Source organism: Panthera tigris, chromosome C1 (genome assembly GCF_018350195.1).
Source record: "Panthera tigris isolate Pti1 chromosome C1, P.tigris_Pti1_mat1.1, whole genome shotgun sequence".
Classification (NCBI taxonomy): Eukaryota; Metazoa; Chordata; class Mammalia; order Carnivora; family Felidae; genus Panthera; species Panthera tigris.
The window spans coordinates 210234784-210250861 of record NC_056667.1 but is presented as its reverse complement, the minus strand read 5'-3'; the positions used below and the strand labels follow the sequence as shown (position 1 = coordinate 210250861).

Below are 16078 nucleotides of genomic sequence, written 5' to 3'. Positions count from 1 at the left end.
GTTTTGCTGTTGTTGTTCTTAATGTGCGTAATAGGTTACTAGCTATAAACTCCTTAGGGGCGGACACTGTGTCTGTTTGTTTTCTCTTTTAGCATTTTATTCCCAGACCTGATACAATTCATGTCAAATAGTAAGACCTCAGTCAGTATTCATTGAGTGTGGGGCGCGTGGGTGGCTCAGTCAGTTGAGCGTCTGTTCAGCTCAGGTCATGATCTTGGCGGTTCGTGAGTTTGAGCCCTGCGTTGGGTTCTGTGCTGACAGGTCAGAGCCTGGAGCCTGCTTCGGATTCTGTCTCTTTTTCTCTCTCTCTCTGCCTCTCAAAAATAAATAAACTTTAAAAAAGTTTTAGAAAATATTCATTGAGTGATACCATTATACCTTTATTCTAAAGAAGCATCCTGAAATGATGGTCTAATTGGCTTATATTTAACCCTTAACTTATTTTCTGTTGCTTACAGAAAGAGAACCCTTACCTTTTGCCTTCTCCACAGGGATTGTTTTTTTTGGTGTCATAACCATCAAAGTTGCAGTGCTGTGGTGTGGACAGAACTCAGAAGATGCGATGTCGTTCTGGAATAGTTCTTTTGTAGTGGCTGTGATGGGTCACTCAACTCCTCTCTCCTTGTGTTTCTGAACAGTGATACGGGTTCAGAAAATTCCCTCCTTATTTCAGGGTTGTTGTGAGCACAAATGAGATACTAGATGGCAGTGTTCTTTGAAAACTCTAAATGGCCACCTTACAGGGAGCAGTAGGTATGATGCATGGCGGCCTCTGATGTCCAGGCGATGGCTGTGCTTTGAATTCTTTCTGGGGAGGACTTGCTGACGTGTGCCGTACCTCGGTGGTACCTCTGTGGGGTCTGGCTGTTGTCCGCAGTGGAGCAAAAGCCAGGGGGTGTCTCTGGTCACCAGACAGGTGGTCTTTGCCTTAGGAATGTTTTTTTTTTTTTTTTCTAAGCTTCACAGTGGAGGTTTAGGCTGCCAGAATTAATTCTTCTAACCATCTCTTCAATTTGTTTAAATGATTTAAATGTAGTTCTCTGCTTTCAGGCTTCTGCTAAAAGTCTTAATTTGTGACTAGGTCAACCTCAGATGTTATTATCAAAAGTCGATTTCAGAAACATGGCTTATATGTCCCCTTTATCAGAGCTAGTTAAATTCTCCTTCCTGTCAGATGATTCTTGAGGGGACACCCATTCCAGGAAGCATTCCTAAAAATAAATCAGAAACAAGGTAACAATATTGTGACCAAAAGGGCGGTTTACATATGTCTCTCATCATGCCTTGCTTTCCAGATACTAATTGAGCTCTTTATTTTTTGAACACTTAAAAAAAGAAGCCTCACCGTGTTTTCTGTGTTCCTTGACATGCTAGGAATAGTGCCATGAACATGGTAGATGAAGTCCCTACACTCTCAGAGCTCACCTGTTTGGGAGAGGGAAAAAAAGGGTTATTTCAGATTTTGTAGTGAGGGAAGCCTTCTCTGAGGAGGTGACGTTTGAGTACAGAACTTTGTGAAATGAAGCAGTGAGCCATGGAAAGCTTGGGAGAAAAGCATTCCGGCAGAGGGCCCAGCAGGTGCAAAGGCCCTCATGTGGAAATGATCTTGGCATAGTCCAGGGACATAAAGAAGGTGAGGAAGGGAGAGTGTAAGGGAGGAGGGAAGAGAGGACATCTCTGACATGGGAGGAAACTGGGTTTTACTTTAAGTTGATAAGGATTGTAAATATTTAAAATTATTTACAGCTTAAATATTTTCTTCTGATACCAACCCATCTCCTTTTAACTGAGATTCTATGAAGGAATCGCCCAGTGATAGGCAGAGAACGTGGTGGCATTTTTGGAGTTTCATTTTCATTCAATCCAAAATCCCTCCATATTCCTAAAGGAGTTTGTTGGAAATTGTCTGACAAGCGCAATTACCAGGGTGAGTAGCTGTTTTACCATGCAGAATTCTGTCCGCGTGTGTTTATGTGTGAGTTCATTTCCACAAGAGAAATTGAGGGCCTCGTTTCTCTGTAGTCTGATCTTTACCGAGTTCTATTTTATGATCAGCCCTCAGAAGCCAGAGGGACATCAGATAGAGGTCTAATTTTCTGTTCACAGGAGCAAATGATAATTGAAAAAGTGGGGAGAACATGTCTGAAGCCTTGAGCTGTCTCAGGAGAAGGCGCTGATCATTTCGCATTGTTTTGTACCGCATCTCCAAGCAGAAACGCATGGTGATTTACAGGTCAGCAAAGGGCACCAAGATAAACACTTTCCTTAGGAGCATTGTCACACTTTAAAGTCACGCAAATGAGGGGCGCCTGGGTGGCGCAGTCGGTTAAGCGTCTGACTTCAGCCAGGTCACAATCTCGCGGTCCGTGAGTTCGAGCCCCGCGTCGGGCTCTGGGCTGATGGCTCGGAGCCTGGAGCCTGTTTCCGATTCTGTGTCTCCCTCTCTCTCTGCCCCTCCCCCATTCATGCTCTGTCTCTCTCTGTCCCAAAAATAAATAAAAAACGTTGAAAAAAAAATTAAAAAAAAAAAATAAAGTCACGCAAATGAAATTGTATCTTCCGTATCTTGCAAGGTCACATGTCTCTGGGATCACCCTCCAAAATAATGAGGTAGAAACTTTCATAAAGTTCTGCTTACTGCTCTCTTCGGGCAGGATTACCATTGTCGTGTAAGCCGATCATTGTGGAAGCTTTTAATTAAATAACATCACTTTAAAAGGGGTTTTCCTCCAGTAGAAATTGGGAGACATAGGTAAGCACATCTTTAGGGGAGATAAGTTAGTTGGGCGGTCATTTCTCATGAGGAAACCTTGCAGTGGTCCATCCAGGATGTGGAAAAGGAGGTTCCAGTTTCGATCTCTAGTTGTTGTCATGGCTGCTAAAAATATTAAAGTTGATATCTTCCTAATGAGCCTCAGTTTTAAATGCTTTTGCCTTAGAAAATTCCTGTAAGTAAAGTGTTGCTGAAATCAACATTATTTCGGAGCTTGGGTTTGGGGCAGCTCTTCACTAGGTGTGTTCTTGCTGGTCACCTGTTACCTGTGGAGGGGTTAATGTCGGGGTGACCTTGGGAGGCTCCCCCACGACAGCACAAGCAGTTAGGAACTCTGATTCCGCAGGAACAGCATTTCCTAGAGCCACGGCTCTGAGACACGGAGCTCATTTCCCAGCGATGGCACCACTTTTCTTACGAGGGAATAATTGACCCATTTATGGTCTTGTTTCAGCTTGTTGCGGATTCCTGTGCCAGCAGCCCTTGTCACCATGGCAACTGCAGCAGCAGCAGCAGCGATGGCTACCTCTGCATTTGCAATGAAGGCTATGAAGGTCCCAACTGTGAACAGGCGCTTCCCAGCCTCCCCTCCTCTGGCTGGACCGAGTCCATGGCCCCCAGGCAGCTTCAGCCTGTCCCCGCCACCCAGGAGCCTGACATCATCCTGCCCCGCTCTCAGGCGACCGTGACTCTGCCCACCTGGCAGCCCAAAACAGGGCAGAAAGTTGTAGAAATGAAATGGGATCAAGTGGAGGTGAGAACGTTTGATTGCATATGTTTTTATGTAAGAAACCAGTGAGGTTAAGATAATGCCAGCGGTTGCAATATTGGCAGTAACAACGGAAGACCTTTAAGTTACCCTCTTGACAAAACAGGGAGTCTGAGGTTAGTCCCACCTTCACTTGTGTGTAGATCCCTTTTGGTTACGCAAAGGCGATTTTTCAATTATGACTGTTTTGTGGGCATCAAGAGTGTAAGCAATAAAAGGAAAAGGATGAAATTATTTTCTGGAACGATATCCATGTATATTTCTGTGAGATCGTTTTGGATTCGGCACAGAGAGCCCAAGGAAGGGCCATGTAAATGAACGTATCACGGACCCTCCACCGTTGACCTAATTTTCCTCAATATTATGCTTAACTCCTTGTTTATTTATTATGATTCTATTTCTGGTGACTTGCAGCCAATATCATTTTAAAAACAGCTGCTATCAGTGATTTCTAAAATATGTCGAGACTGCATTTGAGAATGAAATTTCCAAATTTTATTTATTTTGGCAATAACAAATTCCATTCATTGACTCTCGTCCAGTCTGGGTTTGGCTTGTGTTTCAAGCTCATCAGAAGTCTCATTTTGAGGAATTTTCAGCAGATCCTTGAAAGTTGACGTGTAACCTAAATTTGCTAGCTAGGAGAGTGGAGGAGCAAATCCAAATCATGACTTTGAGGTGATATCCATAGGGTATAATTCCGTTCCATATCTTGCATTTTATAGGACATCCCGTGATTGTATATTATTGCAGGTTTTATAGCTCAAACGACAAAACACATAGATCTTTGTGTAGCAGTTTTAGAGTCAAAGAATGTGTGTAGAAGTTTCTCTTATCATTGTCAAAGAGACAAGGTAGCATCTCTTCTTTCATTTTCTTGGGCAATTGTAACCAGTGACCCATTTTTTTTTTTCATTGCCACACAATTTATCAAGGCCCTCTTCAGACCGCAGGGCAGTGCTTGTAGCCTACCCAACAAAACCCTGGACGTGTTCTGATTTCAGACTTTTAACAAATGCTTTGAAGTTATGGTTTTAATTCCTCTTTGCTGAATGACTCACTTCTTGAATGTGAACTAGATTTGATTCTACATTTGTCAAGGAAGTGTCCTTTAAAGAAAATTTCTCCCCAACCACCCATTTCAATCTATTTATTTAAAGCCCTCCTGTCCTGTAGTTGGTAAACGTAAAAAGAAACGCCTCGTCTTCTTGTCATGCTGTAATTTCTTAGGCTGTTTCAAGAAGCGGGTTAAAAGTTGCCAGAGGAAGGTGTGAATATATTTGGGTTTCTCCTGTCGTGAAATAGTGATGCTTCAGAAATGTGACGCTATTTGAAGTCTTAAGGGACTAAAATTGTTGTAACAGTTGTCTGTTGACACAAATTTAACAAGTCGGGCTTCCATCTTTGAATATCCATGGTGGGCTTACTTTCTGGCATTTGACTGTCAGGCCTTCTGGGGCATATATTCTCAGCATTGGGTGTGGGTGGAGGTGCTGAGAATTTCTGTATTGTTCTCAGTTAATTCAGTGACGATGGACACATATAATACCACCCCCTTTAATGTTTCTTTATTTTTTTTGAGAGAGAGTGAGCACAAGCGGGGGAGGGTCAGAGAGAGAGAGAGAGAGGGAGAGAGAGAGAGAGAGAGAGAGAGAGAGAGAATCCCAAGCAGGCTCCACGCTGTCAGCACGGAGCCCCACGCAGGGCTAGATCCCATGAACTGTGGAGATTATGACCTGAGCCGAAATTAAGGGTCAGACACGTAACTGACTGAGCCACCCAGATGCCCCTAATACCCCTTTGTTTTGACTCTACTGGGTGAAGACAGTGCTCATGGCATGAGGAGTAAATGAATAAGTTGGTCAGAACCACCCCATTGGACGCAGCTCAAGCGTTCACAGTGTATTTTCTGACGAACACCATTATTCCCCCCCTTGAACTCCCTTTATGTACATATCAGCGAAGGTGTAGTCCATAGGGGAAAAAAAAAAATAGGCAGCTTCCCAGTCCCCTGGCCTTAACGCATGCTCCTGAGACCCACCTCTGCACAGGGCAGGGTCACCCAGACTTAGTGCTTCTTGCCTACTGTTCGTTTTAAGGCTCGCTCTCCTAGTTAATGCTTGCTGCATAGAAGCTAGTCCTTAAAGCCTGTCCTCTGGTTCTCCAAGCATTGAGTCCCAGACTGAGCATAGAGCAGAGGCCACTGACTGCTCGCTAAGTGGAAAACAGCGGGGAGTGGACCCCTGCAGCGTCCTGTTCATCAGTCATAGCGATCTGGGAATTGGTAGACGCTCTCAGGAAAGCTTTGGCATTTCAGGAAACCAAGTGGCAAAGCTTTCATTTTCTTTTGAGTCTGTACCATGTCACCTGTCTTCTCTCTGTCTCCACCTCAGCGTCACCCAAAGGTAGCTTCTGGAATTTTGCTTTGTAATATTATCCTGTGTGATGATCAACCCTGATAACTTGTTTCTTCCTTTTTTCCCCAGGTGGTCCCAGATATTGCCTGTGGGAATGCAAGTGCTAACAGCTCTGCCGGTGGCCGCCTGGTAACCTTTGAGGTGCCACAGAACACGTCGGTCAAGTAAGAAAACTCGCAGTTACAAACCATTAAGATCGATACTGTGACCCTATGCTGGGTTGTGTCTGTCCATGTAACTGGTCAGTCCAGTGAGAGTCATGAGCAGAGTTCCATGTGTAGATGTGGCCTAAGTGGCTCAAAATCCAGAAGGAGCTATTTCAGGAAAGAATATTGCAGTGGGGATCCTGTTGGGTGGAGATGTGGAACTGGATGGGGTGAGTAAGGTGCGAGATAAGAAACCTTCACTTCCCAAGTGACTTTTGCTTCCAGAATTCTTTGGTGTCTTACGATTTGAATGGGCTGTTGGTTAAATTCATGTGCATCATTTGCCCCAATTTAAAATCCAAACGTTACAATTTTATCTGAGAAGAAAGTGTTTTGTTTTGTTTCTATTTTTTTACTTTAATTAATTAATTTATTTCTGAGAGGGAGACAGAGGGAGAGGCAGACAGAGAGGGGGACAGAGGATCCAAAGTGGGGTCTGTGCTGACAGCAGAGAGCTTGATGTGGGGCTCGAACTCACAAACTGTGAGATCGTGACCTGAGCCGAAGTAGGACTCTTAACCGGCTGAGCCACCCAGGTGCCCCTTGTTTTGTTTTTAAACTTAAGCTCTTTCAAACTACATACTGCCCAGGGAGGTGGGCAGGGATGGGGAAGAGGCAAGGGGTCTGCCCCTGCCGTGTGTCAGGTGCTCTGTGTCACTAGGGAGTGGGGTGGAGCCAGCCCTGGAGTGACCCCGTCCCGTCTCCCACTACTCATTCTTCTCTGATGCTAATTACCTGCCAATCCCCCTGTCCCCATGTAGCCAAATGGGAGTTTGCTGTCCAGTCTTCAGGGACTTTAGAAGGCCGAGGGACATGTGACCCTGGTTAACTAGTGCTCTGTATCAACTCCCTAGTAGGGGGGCCGTGGGCACTTTGGGCCTCTTCTATTCATACAGAATTGTTTTTGCCCACCTTGCTTTCTTTTTTAAAATGTTTATTTTTGAGAGAGAGAAAGAGAGTCAGAGAGTGTGAGCAGGGGAGGAGCAGAGAGAGGGGGACAGAGGGTCTGAAGCAGGCTCTGCACTGTGATAGCAGCAAGCCCGACGCGGGGCTCGAACCCACGAACCGTGAGATCATGACCTGAGCCGAAGTCAGATGCTCAACTGACTGAGCCACCCAGGCGCCCCTGCCCACCTTGCTTTCTAAACAATGGGGTCCCTGAAATGTTTGGAAGGGGGACTTTGTTACGTTGCCCCTGCGTCCCTCCCCCCCCGGGGCCTTGAACTCAGTCTGGTGGCGGAAGAGTCAGAATGGGCAGTGAACTCCGCACCGGGAAGAAGTCCCCGCGGGGAGAAAGGTGTGGCATCTGAGGCAGCTTCCAGTGCTACCAGCAGGGGGACCCCGGTCCTAAGTGTTTCATTGCTCATAACACAGATGATCTGTGCTGGTCAGAGCTGGCTTTGGGGAGGATCAGTCGTTTCCTTTACGTGTATGAAACCGTCTCATAGTGCTTTCTTGTCTGGGTCATATTATCTTTCTTTCATAAGCCTTTCCAAATAGTTCTGATCCTCTATCCCTTTAAATACTCTACCCGCCCCCCGATCAGCTTGAAATTCTCCAGGCCCCTTCTGGGCTTCAGGACTGGGCAAAAATAGCAGGTTGACCCAGGCTGAGTCATCTCTGGGTGCCCTGAATTCACCTGCAAGAGTGGCTAGCCCCCGTGTACTTTCATTTATTCACGAATTCAACCTTTTACGAAACCCCGACTGAACACCCAGCCGCAAGCCAGGAGCTCAGCGCTTAGTACGCCGATCTTCTCCCGAAGGTGGAGACCTGGTTTTCTAGGAGCACAGAGGAAGCAAGGGACAGCTTCCGGGCGGTGGGAAGGTGGTCAGGGCAGGTCTCAGAGAAGAGATGACCCGTGGGCTAAGCCTTGCAGAATGTCACTTAACCAGGCATGCGAGGAGGCAGAGGTTGGGAGCTGGGAGGGAACCTGGTTGGGGAGGGACAGTGGGTCCATGTCGCCGGAACGCTGGGCTGCAGGATTTGAGGCTGAAAGGGGAACTGAGGCCGAGGCCGGTTTGCTTCCTAGCGTCTCATTCTTTGGACTTTACCCTGAAAATAAGAAGCCAGGAGAGGCCTGGAGCATGGGAGGTGACACACTTTTGCTTACGTTGGCAGCACAACTCAGGTGGCCATCTGGGGATGCAGGACACATTTGTAGTAAATTCAAGCAGGACTCATATCGTGTGGATGTGGAAAGATTTGTCTCTAGAAGAACTCAGTGTACTCTTTTATTTATTTATTTTTTAACGTTTATTTATTTTTGAGAGGAGGTGCAGAGGGGCAGAGGGAGAGGGAGACACAGAATCCGAAGCAGGCTCCAGGCTCTGAGCCGTCAGCACGGAGCCTGACGTGGGGCTCGAACCCACACACTGTGAGTTCATGACCTGAGCTGAAGTCAGACGTTCAACCGACGGAGCCACTCAGGCGCCCTAACCCTTTTATTCGCGATGAAAATTGTTATTCGAATGTGAGTTATCTATTGGTGTTTTCTGTGGTATATTTTGAAGCAAGTGGGAGACCTTTGTAATGATTTCCTGAGACCTTTGTGGATGTATGTATATGTCATTTTATTTTTATTTTCGACTTGGATGGACTGGTTCTAAGATGAATTTTTCTGAAAGGGACTTTTGGTTTACTTCACCCCCGTTTTCAGAATTCGGCAAGACGCTGCGGCCTCGCTGATTCTGCTGTGGAAGGTCACGGCCACGGGATTTCAGCAGTGCTCCCTCATAGACGGACGGAGTGTGACTCTTCTCCAGGCGCCTGGGGGTCTGGTCCTCTTGGAAGAGATGCTCGCCTTAGGGCACAATCACTTCATCGGTGAGTTACGGAAGTCTGCCCGTCAACACATCTGATTCCACCCAACCTTGGTTTGGGCGTTAGGGCGTTTTGCTCAGATAATCTGAGTTCTGGCCATCAACAAAATGTCCTCCATTTTCGAGGAGGTTTTGCTTAAACATCCAAATTGATTTATAAGGTAGCATCTCCTGTGTGGCTCGATATGGAAAAAGCGTGGGCTCTGCAATCCTGAGACTATTCGTATCCCAGCCCCGGACAGAGCATCATAGATGTGTGATCTTTGGCGCATAATGTTCTGAATCTGCTTTCTTTTTGACTCCAGTCTGCAAGATGCTGGACAGGGTACAGTGGGCAGGAATTGTGGGCAACTTCAGGCACCGAATGTTGGTGTCTCAGAAAAAACCCTGTTCTCCCTTGATTTACACCTGACCTAGAGCCCGGGGCACAGCACCTCGGAAGCGATTGGCTACATCTGAGCCTCTGACTCACAAATGACTTGAGGACTACATCTTCCCCCCGGGCTCCTCTTCTTCACCCACCCTTCCCTCCTGGGTCACTTTTGACTTTTCACTTTCTCGAATAGTGTCAGTCTGCAATTTCACCTGCCCTAAATGACCACATGCCCAATTAGCCCAATTTTCAAGTTCCTCTGCCCTAGAGTAGAAATGGCCCTCGTAAAGTGTGACCCCCCCCACTCACTGCCTCCTGCCCCTCCCAAGGGCGACATCTGGGCGGTTTCCAGAGGACCCTTCCCCTGGTAGGCATTCTGACTGTACCCTGTGTTGCCTTCACCCCTCACCCAGCGCAGAGTATCTTTGGGGTTGGAGCTTGTAACCCCAGCCCCTCTGCAGGCGGACATCGTCAGCTGCTTTATCAGAGCTCCTTGCATCCCGCCGCCTCTACTCAGACGGGAGCTCAAGTTCAGACTCCACCCATCCCAGTCCTATGCGCCCAAGAAGCCCTTTTGCATCCTGCTGTTTATACCGCTCCCTGTCTGATCATATATGCTAACAGTCCTCACCTGGAGAGGGGCAGTGACAGCGTCTCTCAGGGGTGTTGTAAGGGTTCAGTGGGATAATGGGTGTGAAAGTGTAAGTTACAAATGTTAGGGATGATTCTAGGTACCTTCTCTAGCTTGTTCTGAGAGACCCTAAATATTTTGCTAAATGAAATGGAAAAGTATATGAAAGACATATTCTCTAAGGTATATATTGGATCCAAGTTTCATAATGAAGACAAACTGGTGAAATGAAATGCTCGGCTCCATATAATTTTTGTCACTTTTTCATTTGGTCGACCCTCCTCTGGTAAGAAGGCCGTTTCCCAGTCTTTGGAAATCCAGCTGTGGAGTGGTTGGGGGATGTTACTGGGTGGAGAGCTTGGTGTGGGGACAGACATACTGGAAAAAGAGAGTAGGGTATTTCATTTCGGACTGATGTTTGTCTGTTCAGATAGCTGTTGGATTACAGCATGATGTAATATTGTCCAAGTCAAATCTGAATTTCACTCCCCAAAACATACTTCCCCGTCTGTTGTAACAGTTCATCTAAAAGGATATAGTTTGTGTATTTTGGTAAATAGTTTCAATTTTATTTCGTATTGATTTTGTGGGTTTTTCTTTTTAGTGGATTAAGCTGTCCTCTGACGTGGGGCTAACATTTCACAAAAACATATGTGCTGTCATCACTCTGGACAATGTCGTTAGTGTTACCAGAAACTATCCATTCGAAATGTTAGCTTACCTTTGATATTACATTTAGTTGTAGCATAACTATAACTTGAGACTGATGTTGGGGTTAAGGGTAGAGATTAGTAAAGAAGGATTTTCTAGCATTAGTATAATTTTATACCCTTAAGAGACACGGAATTATGTGAACTCTAACAGAATTCGTGCTCATTTTTCTAACAAACAATTGCATGGCAGTGTATTGCTCCTTACAGGAGTAATTTTTGAAAATTTAAGGTGGTATATTAATAACCAAGGAATTTTTTTCTCAAAAATTGTACTTGAGGTGCCAGACGATTTTGAGATGAGGTGATGGTGATTTTGAGGAACATGCTTTATTTCTCTAAGCTGCTATTTTCCTTTTGGAAAATTTGTGGTCTGATGTCTTTTTAAATTTCATAACTCGAACGCATTCTAAGTGCTTTGGGCGGCTTTGTATTGGAGCTCACAATCTTCTAGTGTTATTGTCTTTCAGGATGGGGCCAGTCTTGTCCCAAGCTTTTTCTGAGGAAGAATGGCTACCTTCCTCCCAATGGACCACAGGCTGCCACACATTGCCGGCTCCTTCCTTTACGAGGTCTTTTCATCTTAAAGGAGCAAGATTTACCTTTTGTAATCATCGTGGAAGTCTTATGTTTACTGCATTGATGTGTGTTTAATGTTCTTTTTAATTTTTTTAAGGCAGCTTCTTAAAATGATTTATTTTTACAATACTGGGCTCTCTAGACACGAATGCATTTTAGCTAAGAACCAAAAGACCATTCTAAAGAGTACAGAGCCTCCATTGACAGATAGACAAATGGGATGCCAGTGCGGGTGGGAGAAAACTTCTGCACCAAAGGGCCAGTAAACCTCCAGACTTGTGGTGCTATGTTCTAGTCACTACCACTCCTTTCTAGAAAGAGAGGCACTTGCAGGAATTGACTGTCCCCTCTCTGCCCTTCATTCTCAATAGGGTCCACTTACAGAATTGATGACCAAAGGTCTTTTAATATTTCTTTTTAATTAATAAATTTATTTTTGAGAGAGAGAGAGACAGAGAGACAGAGAGAGAGAGACAGAGACAGAGAGAGAGAACATGAGCAGGGGAGGGGCAGAGAGAGAGAGGGAGAGTGAGAATCCCAAGCAGGCTCCATGCTGTCAGCACAGAGCCTGACCTGGGGCTTGATCTCACGAATCATGAGATCATGACCTGAGCCGAAACCAGCAGTCAGATGCTTAACCAGCTGGGCCACCCAGGTGCCCCTGTTGCTCTGTGCAACAGTGTAGAAGAGTCCCTATGTGTTTTTGAGAGACAAACTTGGTCATCGTCACTGGCTTTACACAAATATCCTTTTTAAAAGTTTATTGCCAAGACCCTGTTAATGTTCTACACGGTCCAGATGATGATGTACTTATATTTGACCTATTTCAGTGACACTCCATTGAATTAAAAGAAATTTTTTTTGATGTTTATTTTTGAGAGAGAGAGTGCACAAGCAGGGGAGGGGCAGAGAGAGAAGGAGACACAGAATCAGAAGCAGGCTTCAGGCTCTGAGCTGTCTGCACAGAGCCCGATTCGGGGCTCAAACTCACGTACCGTGAGATCATGACCTTGAGCTGAAGCCAGACTGAGCCACTCAGGCACCCCCCACCCCCGCCACTGAATTTTTAAAACAGATTCCTTTCATTGACATTGCCTTATGAATACTTATACCCTTTGATCGAAAGAAAAAGATGATAAAACATTTCACAAAACATGTAGCTCTTCCTTCTGTGCCTCAGTGCATCACCTTTCCCTCCATGTTGTCACCCAGTTTCAATGCTTCTGCCCGCTCCTTAATCATCTCTTTGCTTTTCCTAAATGTGCTTCTTTCAACTATGTTATTTGCTTTAGGCACTGTTTTGAGGTCAGTCACTAACTTGACTTTTGTGTCGCATTGTCTGCTCCATGGCGAGCAGCCCTGGTGCTCAGGAGCTTACTGAGTGATTCATCCTCTCCCTGGTTCATGGCCCCAGATAGGAAGGGATTCATGGTTCCAGTTGTATTTCCACGATAAGCAGTTGTCGGTCTTGTGTAAGGTACTGTTTTTGTTTTTTCACTTGGGGTTGCTTGGACACATTGCTGGGGTAGACACTCTCAGGGATGAGGGCCCAGCCAGCTGTCTGGTGTGTGGGCTTCGTGTGAGAAAGCGGTTAGAGGTTGTTGCCATTTCCGCAGGGTAGAAGCCCCATTGGACTCCTTTTCTAGATTTTTCTTTCTCTGGTCACCTGCCCTTAGGCTTATCTCCCAGTACTTCTCCGTGGTCTCTGTCCATCCATTGCCTGTCCCGTCCCCACCTGGACCTCCCCCTGCTTCATCTTGTCCATGCCTCAGACCCCCCAGATCTGTTCTTCTTTGAGAACTCATTTAAACTCTCCTTATTTGGAGTGGTGTAGGAGGAAAATGGCCAACCCAAAATTCTACTCTACCTGGATTCTGAAATCCTCTGAAACTCTACTTATGAATTCTTATAAACACACAGGCAACCCTGGAGTATTCTCACAGTTAGTTCTTATTTTGATCAGAAAACCCAGGTGGCGAGGCATGTCTGCTTTACCTGTATTTCTGCTTACCTGCCTGTTCAGAGAAACCCCTACGTTTTCCTTCACACTTTTTTCTTTTATAATCCAGATCTGTTGTTAACTCAATCTGGCATTTTTCTTTCTTTCCCCTTCTTTGAAATTATTTTCATTTTGACCCATCTCATTCCCTTCTCATTCTTTCTTCTTCTTATTTTTTAATGTTTATTTATTTGAGAGAGAGAGAGAGAGAGAGAGAGAGAGAGAGAGAGAGAGAGAATGAATGAGCAGAAGAGGGGCAGAGAGAGAGGGAGACACAGAATCTGAAGTAGGCTCCAGGCTCCAAGCTGTCAGTGCAGAGCCTGACGCAGGGTTCGAACTCACAAACTGTGAGATCATGGGATCATCTTGACAGTGGTCTCACTACTCGTATTTGCCTCTCTGTCTTCCCTCATTCTCTTCTCCTGCCTGTAACCCACTGTTTTTCTCTATAACCTCTTACCATATTTATATCATTCTTAACAATGTGTAGTACATTTCTGACATCTAATTTATTTCATAAAAATGAGTGCATTTTTTTGTTTAATCCACACCAGTGGTATTTTGTTCATGACCTACTAAAAAGCCGCCCTTAGGACTTGAGATCTGCTTCACCTTCATAAAGAAGTGAGTAGTGCAAGCTGTAGCCCGTAGCAATGTCCTTGTAGGAGTTGGGCTCACTTCTTCAGGATTACAGCTGCGAAAGTAGCCACAGAACCCTTGAGATAATGACTTCCAGGTCTTTGTAGCTGATGTTCTAACTAGATGAGAAATTTTCCCATTCTGCCTGTGCCCCCTGGGAGGGAGTTATAACGCACTTTAGGTTTCCTTGATTCTAAATTTTCAGCTTAAAAAGATTCTTGTCCTGCAAAATGATTTCTAGAGCAATGTGTTCTCTTTAGTTTCTTCTCTTGACAAATAAGGGGGAGTAACACGGTACTTTAGCAGGTACAGTGAAAGTTGAGACTTTTCCTTTGGTCAGACTCCACTGGTGCAACAGCCCTTCACAGCCTCAGGGTTTACATCTTTATGGTCTTGACTGATAATTGATCCTTATTGGCATCATGACGTTTCCTTGGAGATACAATCTTTTGTAGGATGGCAGTTTATATACCGGCTTAAAAAATGTTTTTTAAATGCTTTAAACTTTTATTTTTTTGAGAGACAGAGCATGCAAAAGTGGGGGTGGGACAGAGAGAGGGAGAAGAGAGAATCCCAAGCAGGCTGCATCCCCAGCACAGAGCCCAACGCAGGGCTTGATCTCATGACTGGAAGATCATGACCCGAGCCAGAATCAAGAGTTGGATGCTTGACTGACTGAGCCACCCAGGCACCCTGACTTTTTTTTTTGTTAATGACAGAATTTTAAATATACAAGCAACTGATACTTTATTCTTAGCAGAAGTTCCTAATCTGGGCTCAGTTGGACCATGGTTCTGTGGCAGCCATGGGAGTCAAAGGTTACTTTTTGAGAATCCCATGAATCTCCTGAAAATACGCTGCAGATTTTTACGTGTTTGTGCATCCCTCTAAGACAGGGCTAAAAGTTCATTGGATTCTCAGAGATATCTGAGTGCAAACATTTTAGAGGTGCTCACTTTAAGCTATGTGTGTGATCCTTTGAGGATACATATGCTTTTCAACATTCTCTGTCTGTTTAGCGATGTTTCTTTTGACAGACTTACCTGCTTCCTGTGTCTCCATATCAAGGAACTTAACCAACGTTCATTTAGGGCAGCAGGGCTGTGGGAAATACTCAATTCTGTGTTAGTTTAGAAAGTACACCGTGCATGCCTCTCATTTCCCAAGCACTGTGCCAGCCTGGAAATGCAAACATGCTGTAGGTGGGGTCTCTGAGCGAATGGGGCAACAAAGGCAGAGACGGGTGCTGTGGACAAGGGACGTGCAAAGTGGCACAGGGTTCAGAGGAAGAAGCAGCTACCTGCCAGGGGAGGTAGGGCAGGCAAAGTGCTCTCCTTGGATGTACAAAGTGCAAGTGTATGGCATTTTGATGGCACAGGAGTCTGTGTCATTCAGATAATTTAACGATAGTGCTAGAAGTTGATGAATGGCCATCACAACTGGAAATAGAATTTAATTTCAGCAAGCATGCGATGGCAGATCCCATCCATTCCTCCAACTGCCTCTCGTGTTGGGTGTGAACAAATTTCTATAGAGTGAAGAGCTCCAGGTGTGAATTTTATTTCTTGGGCTCTCTGTTTATCTTCAACGGGCAAAGGAGGGACCGACCCTCTAGTCTTTGACAATGGATTTCCAGGTAGTCCTTTGGAATCCTTCACGAAAGCTCTATTTTCTTATTCCTGAACTCTCTCTCTTTCCTCCCTTTGGGTAAACTATTCCTGTGAACGTTGACCTTTAAAATATGTTTCCAAAGCAATTAGCTAGAGTTGGGATGCTTTATCCAGTGAGTTTGGTGAAGAGAACAGTTTGGGGGAATGTGCTCTGAAAAGACAGGGGACACCATAGGACATACCAGTTGGAGTAAAGGGTGGTGGGCAGTATTCACAGGGGAAGAGTTCAAAAGAAAAGTAGGGACAGGAGATTTCTTAACTTCATAGTTTGGCTGGAGAGCTTCCTGAAGCCATCCATGCATAGCGGCCAATATTATTATAATTTTTTTTTTTGCGTGTGCCTATCTTAGCAATTTCAACATCAGGTCTCTGGATAGAGGTCTTACTTTATTTCAGCCGTTTCTTGATGAATTCTTTTGTTTCTCTCTCAGGAGACAAATAGGCCAGAGACTCCCCCTCCCCACCTGCCATGCTTCTCCATCTTGTTACT

General features: G+C 45.2%; 1 protein-coding gene across 1 annotated transcript in view; it reads left to right on the top strand.

Moving 5' to 3' along the window:
• DNER (delta/notch like EGF repeat containing) overlaps positions 1-16078 on the top strand; it is a 317360-nt gene that overhangs the window by 133130 nt on the left and 168152 nt on the right. The window contains exons 2-4 of the mRNA XM_042995548.1: positions 3228-3527; positions 6029-6123; positions 8825-8991. Coding sequence (XP_042851482.1) covers positions 3228-3527; positions 6029-6123; positions 8825-8991 — 562 coding nt within the window. The remainder of the gene's footprint in view (positions 1-3227; positions 3528-6028; positions 6124-8824; positions 8992-16078) is intronic.